Genomic DNA, 6,927 nt, shown 5'->3' with positions numbered 1-6,927 from the left:
GAGATTTGCAATATCACTCCCTCTGTTAGTAGTGATTAAAAATAAAAAATGTCACTGTATTAATTATTTTTTGTGGTAATGATATTTTATCTCGTGAACATATACCTAAATGTAGGCAAAAGTGTTCTCCACAGGATTTTGGGAAGGCCATGAATCTACTAATGATTCTGTTTTTACTGCACAATACCGTCACTTTCATCCACATCCAAGTGTGAATATGTGATGGGAAATCATGCTCTAAATGGCTGCAAACGTGACAAGTTTTGGCTTCAATGATTCGAAGTTTAAGAGAGGTTCACGCACGTTTTCCCAGAATGGTGGCATTACTGGACATCAAAGACTTTTTCTAAGAAATTGACCCTACCTAATCTGATAAAGTATGCTTCAAATACTTTCGAGTTATTGTGCGCAAAAGTTTCAACTGTTCGCGTAACCACTGCCAAACTCAAACTTCAAAGAACAAGTTTCCTGTCATGTGTCAACGCTTAGATGAACACGACATTATCTATAGTCGCTCTGTTCTCTGAAGGAATCCTATTCAGGAATGACAATACATGAGGAGTTTCACTAAAAGATCTAGAAACAGCAAAAGTCTTCTTTGATGTTAAAGAAGCTTTGCAGTCCCTTATTTTTCAAGACTCTTACTTCTCTTTTCCATGGTCAAAAAGTTTCTGTTCAGAATTGATTTGGCCAACCCTCCATACATGGGAATTTATGTAAATGTTGTACTATGTAATACACCTAGAAAGTCCATTAGTTTATTGTGAAGTAAAAGATGGAAGGTTGAATCAAGCAAACGTCTTACAAGTAGTCAGGAAACAGAAGACAAGCGCCTTCCGTGACGGCCACTCACATCATTACCTCCCATCAGACAAAATGCCTCCTTCTACCCTCTAAGCACCAGCATCAAAGCTTCCTTTAAGTTATTATTCATTAAATTACACAACAGGCCTCACTTGTTCAACAGGTGCATGGCCCTACCTACCACATACCACATTCACTCAATTAAGCTGAGCTTATAAATTTAATTTTTCACGCCTCAAGTGCGGCACTTATTCAAGGGCGGCGCTTATTCAAGGGCAGCGCTTATTTACAAATTGGACCCCACACAGAATATTTCTGTACAGAGATTAACAGAAACAACTTTTGATAGTCACGATTTGACTCTTATGGGATTTTACTAAATGCACGAGCAGACTGAAATATGATCACTTTGAACTGAAGAACATCGGTTCTGATGCAAGCAAATTCCCCATGCTGTGCTAGAGTAACATGTTCGTTTTCCTTGTGTTCTTTGAATACTTAGCGCCGTATTGGGACCATGGCGCTTATACGGGGGCAGCGCTTATTTGTTGTTGTTTTTTTTTGTCCCAAATGCAGTGGTATTCGAAGGTGGGCTTGTTCAAGGGCGGCACTTAATTGAGTAAATACAGTACATCACTATTCAAAGGATAAGTCCTTACAAAATTAAGTTGTAAACCCAATAGATGATAATTACTGCAATCACCCTTTAAACAGCTGGGATGAGAATGAAAGGGTTTTTTTAACTAACACAAGGACGGGAAGGAGAAATCTGCAGCTTCGTCCTTTCTTTTTCCTTTAACCTTTTTGGCCTTAAGGGATTTCCCTTAACCCAATAAATAGTCTAGTGTCAGACAGAGTAAAATTTATAAATGGAGCTCCAAATAAGCAAAAGTTCAAGATAAGACTCTGCAGCCCCAACACAAGTCAGACAAGTCAACTGAATAGTACCTTCATGTCTTCAGGTATCAGCTCCATAGTTGTGTGAATTAGAGTCTGGTCAAGATCTACCACAAGGGACAGTTTGCGTGTTTGAAGTAGTCTCTCCTCATCTTTTTTGCCCAAGACTTCAGCTTCCTACCATTGAAATGTTTTCATGTTAGACACAGGCAGAGCACATACAGGTACAACTTAGACCGTCAACTATCATAATTATACACGTACTGTACACAGGGTACTATTTCTTTTCTGTGTACACCCATGTAATAACAGAAAATTTATTCACTGGGCTTTAACATAGTACCAATTGAGATTTCAATGCCAGCAGGTATGCAGTAAATTTGTTAAATGAACATAGTTTAATGGACTAAGCTCCAATGAGTCACTTGTAACTGAAAGGTAGAGCATCCAAAAAAAGTACCTAATCGTGTGTTCTAGGATAACATGGATTTTTTTCCCCACTAGACCCAAATCATAATTTGTACATAGAGAAGCTGTACATGTATAGTTAGCTGTTTCTGGTACGACTGACAAAATTTTGCTCATGTAAAAACTATTTTGAATTTTTTCATAATTTCTTTCAAAACTAATCCCTCTGGTACCTGAAACAGTTTAAGTATCTTTTCCTTAAATCTTTAAAAAAAAAACAGACTAAAGCCATAAACTAGTGTTTGGGACGCATCAGTTGACATAAAACCTCTAAGCTAAAGATGTGTTGTTTTACTAGGATGTTGAAATACCAGTAAAAGAAATAACTTGAAAGTTAAAATTCACTTTCTGGGCTGTAAATGGAAATACACTGTATAACACACAGCTTGAGGTAAATTTTCAGTTCATAGTAAAATAATATACATTGGTTTTAGCTATACATGTATGTACCTCTTGACTAACTTTCAGTTCAGGGATATTGTGTATGAGTGAAACAGATGCTTGGGTCGGAGAGGATAGCTCATCTTTTTCTTCATGCAGTCTGAAAAAAAATATATCATTGTTAGTAAACACTGTGGTTCATGACAACTCAAATTACTTATTTTTCCCAAAATAAACAAGTAAGCACTTAACAAAGCACAATAAAAATCAATCCATAAATCACTATAGTAACTGTTACAGTGTGCGTGTTAAGTCTAATTTAGGTTAAGTGAGGTGGTTGATTAAGGACTGGTTCCAGCATTAGCTGCTAGATAGAGACTAATCCTGTGGCTGACAAAGCTGCCACTGGACCATGCTATAATAATAAAACACTGGTAGAGGACCAAGAGTATAGGACATGGGGGCGAAAAACCACTAATGCACCAAAAACATTTCTCACTCTTTTTGCCATCACCTGAAAAAAAGTCACTATAATTGCCTTAAACTAGGTTTATGGTCGTAACCAACTTGTGACAGTATAAATGCCCTAGTCTTTAGTAAATTACTGCATACTGTTCCACAGTGTGGTCGAATACATTGGACAAAAATATTTCTAGACTACAGTCAGTGCAGAACTTTGAGGTGCAAATTACTTCAGGAAACAGGAAGTAAGATCACATAACTCGTGTACTAAGAGATCTATGTTGGTTTCCAATTAAACAACATCTGTTTGTCCGCAATGATGTTGTGGCATTTTAATGTATGACTGGCCAAGCACCCTGTTACATGAGCGATCAATTTACAACAAGAATTGCGATTACTGGGTGTGTAACCCGAAATTGTCAGCTGTTAAACATCCCATTATATGAGTCAAGTGCCAGTCAAAGGTCTTTTTACTACCATATGGTGCACATTTGGAATAATCTAGATACAAGTAAATAGTAAGTACTCTTAAAACTGCAAAACCGATTTCAACTTTTTTCATTTTTTTTTAATACATATAACGATAGTATAATCTAATATTTTTATTTTTTAAATATGCATGTTGTATCGCAAGTAGAGATAGTATTTTATTGTATATATTAAACTTTTAAATAGGTATGTTTTTACTGTATTAGTTTCTTTTATTTGTCTTGCATTGTCACTAAAAAGTCCCACCAGGGGAGTGTCAATAAACTATTATATTCTTCCTTGCTAAAGTTCCACTGTACATTACATTGCATTAATTACTGCATTGTAATTTGTAAAGGAGAGTCACAAATGCTGAGTGCAATGAGATGCATGCATACTTCCTGAGATCAGCTCCACAGTCACAGCAGAGATCCTTCATAACCATCCTATGCTCACATTCCATTGCTTCATCTATCAATAATATAGGTTTCCTGAAAAGTAGAACATAATAGAGACTGAAAAAGTGTATCATTATATTATAATCATTTCTTAGATCAAGAAAAAGTAAAGGACTATTGCTTAAGAGGAGGCAGAGCGGCCAACTGGTTAGGGTGCTTGCCTTGAGATCTGAAATTATTTAAGCCTGGATTTAAGCCTGGTTCTGACCACTCGCGGAATTTGATCCTGGTAGTCCCTGGTTCAACTACTCATCTGTACTTGTAAATAGCCAACTGGTTTGCATCCATCCAGTTGGGATTCTTAACAGTTGTTGCTATGTTGTGTCATTTTGCTGATTGAACAGCCCTCAAACTTGGTTATGTGATGTAAAATGAATTCATGAGAACACTACAGTACCTGTCTGTCTAGTGCTCATTGGTTAATATCCTAAAGTTAATTCTGGGAGCCAGTGCAACCTACAGATTAAGATTAATACACCTAGAAGTTTTGGCTAAGGGTCCCTTAATCAATTCAAAAACACACTTTGTATTTTTCCTTGTTTGAAAAATAGTAACGGTACAATAATAAAAATTATTAAAATTCAGTTTTGCTTGTGATGTTGGAATAAACAGGGTCTTGGTCTTAGCAAATACAGGGCTCAAAATTGCAACCAATACAGGCTTCCATTTGCGACTGAATTTTTTTCCTTTTGCAACTCAAATATCTTGAGAAGATATGGGGCATGATTGTAGCGTAATTTAGCTTCAATGTTACGTCCACAATACCATTCCCTCGATAATTCGCCATTTTCAACAGTTATTTTACACAAAAGTATTGCAGGCTCGCTTTTGACTAAATTTTAATGTTGTCACAAAATTGCCACTGGATTTTTTATTTCGAGCTCTAAAATGGAACCAGCTACGCAGCCTCAGTCAATTTCTATATGCTTTGACCTTGATGATTCTAGATAACCTTATACACTTGTCTGACACTGACTACATACAATCTATATATATGATTATGCATCTACAACAAAGCAAAGAGTAAAATGAGGTCTATCATTCCAATAATAATAATATTATTATTTTACTATTCTTACATGTATAGTGATGAAGATGAGTATGACTATATCTTCACAGCAATTAATTAACAAATTAATATTATTTTCCAGGTGTGTCCTGTTTACAACAGTCAGAAAACTAAAATGCAACAAATGATGATCACAGCACCCCAAATTATGGTAATAACCAATCAATCAGAAAAGTGTTATTTGAAATTATCTAAGTTACGTACCCTCATGAACTGTGAAAATTTCAGGTGTTTCAAATGCCTGTCATGTTTGTAAGATTGTGAATTTAATTAATATATTTGTTTGGGATAATCCTGCGCAATCCACAGGTAGCAGACCTAATCAAGGCGGGTTGCGCTTTTAAATCATACCTCATTATCAGTAAGTTTGATAATGGAAATAAATAAAAGAAGTAAATAAGACAATGAATATTAAAAAGAATACACAAATTAAGTCATTGTGCATGAAACAAAAGAAGTAGAAGAAAAGACAGAGACAAAGAAGAGAGCAGTTCAAACAAAATAATAATTGTTGCATATTACATCAAATTACAAGTAACTAAATGTAATTTGCATATATTGCCATCTTCAAGTTAAGTGAATAAATACTTTCTTTCCAATTAATTATTCTTTATGTCCTTTCTAATAATAAAACAAAAAATACACAAATTTTGTTAAAGGTACCAACAATTTTTTTTGCTAGTCTTTTTCAAATAACAACACTGATTTTCTAAATATAGAAATTTACTTTGATGGCGAAAGTTTCGGATTGGTCCATCAGTATCCAATCACATCCGTGGAAATTGGGGTGATAAGTTGAAACAACTCTTCACAACTGCGTTAGAACCTTCCGAAACTTCAGTACTCAGTGGGACAGAAAACGAAACAAACTGCGGCTTCCGGGTCGCTATTGTCCAGAAAACCGTCCATGAGGTTTATATGACCGTCTTCATACAGAAATGTGTCATTTTCGCTTTCCCCCTTTTTCTATATTTTTTGCATTTCGTAAAATTTAGGCCTTCGTGAGCTTCACAAATTGTCCGTTAAATTATCCGTTTCATCAACAGCGTAAACAGGTGTAGCCGCGCACATCTAAAGTCCAATTACTGGTTTTATTAGGCAAAGATCTTTGCGCTTAACTTGTATGATGAAGAAAGAGGAGCGGATGGTTTGCCTGCCTTTAATTTAAAGCAACTATTCAGTGTAGACATTAAATGAGGAAAAATGGACAAACGAGTATACAAGCAATACCCAATACAAAGGATATTTTTTCACGATCCCCAAACCAGGATGATTACTTACCTTTCTCAAACTTTAATTATGCATTTGAGGATTAAATGCTCGAGAATCAATTGTTATAAACTCACCCAGGAGCAACCACATCTCCCTCGGCAACAAGTAGCTCACGAACTTTGCCAGTGAATACAGATTTGAGCTTCGGCTGAGTTATAAACGATCCAGACTGTTCTGCTTTATCAGTTACTTCGTAAAAGCAAAGAACACTCCCTTCTCTAACTTCTGATCCGGTACAAACTCTCCACCGTAACAGTTTAGCAGAAAACGAGGTTGAAATAACAACCTCTCTCGCCCTCCTCTCCGCCATCTTAGTTTCGCTAATTTCGCGCGTGGACAATAATTCCTTAGGTAGGGTGGGGAGAGTGTGATTCTCAACGTACTGGGGATGTCCTTGTTGTGCACATGTACAAGGAACGTGCTTTCACGAATGAGTGGTAGAGCATTGCTCGGGCATCGCAGAGGCCCTTTGAAGCTACCTGATTGTTTTAGGTGTCTATGAGAGATAATTGCTTAAATTTTCCCCATAAGTGCGAGGATTACTTTTATCTTTCATGTAGGGTAATGATTTACATAATACCGGGTTTCGTAAGTGTGACAGCCCAGGGGCATTTTCCTCAGGAGATTTAATTTCTTTCCTTTCTATTC

The 6,927-nt window shown here is 36.3% G+C and overlaps 1 protein-coding gene across 1 annotated transcript in view; it reads right to left on the bottom strand.

Moving 5' to 3' along the window:
* The window catches only part of LOC138020127 (RNA polymerase II subunit A C-terminal domain phosphatase-like), a 15,124-nt gene extending 8,529 nt beyond the window's left edge, over window positions 1-6,595 (bottom strand). The window contains exons 1-4 of the mRNA XM_068867148.1: window positions 6,354-6,595; window positions 3,879-3,971; window positions 2,620-2,710; window positions 1,753-1,878 (exon numbers count right to left, since the gene is read on the bottom strand). Coding sequence (XP_068723249.1) covers window positions 1,753-1,878; window positions 2,620-2,710; window positions 3,879-3,971; window positions 6,354-6,589 — 546 coding nt within the window. The 5' untranslated portion in view covers window positions 6,590-6,595. The remainder of the gene's footprint in view (window positions 1-1,752; window positions 1,879-2,619; window positions 2,711-3,878; window positions 3,972-6,353) is intronic.
* Between the last annotated feature and the right edge of the window lie 332 nt (window positions 6,596-6,927).

Source organism: Montipora capricornis, chromosome 10 (genome assembly GCF_036669925.1).
Source record: "Montipora capricornis isolate CH-2021 chromosome 10, ASM3666992v2, whole genome shotgun sequence".
NCBI lineage: Eukaryota > Metazoa > Cnidaria > Anthozoa > Scleractinia > Acroporidae > Montipora > Montipora capricornis.
The sequence above is the reverse complement of the archived record's forward strand: the minus strand, read 5'-3'. Positions and strand labels throughout refer to the sequence as shown.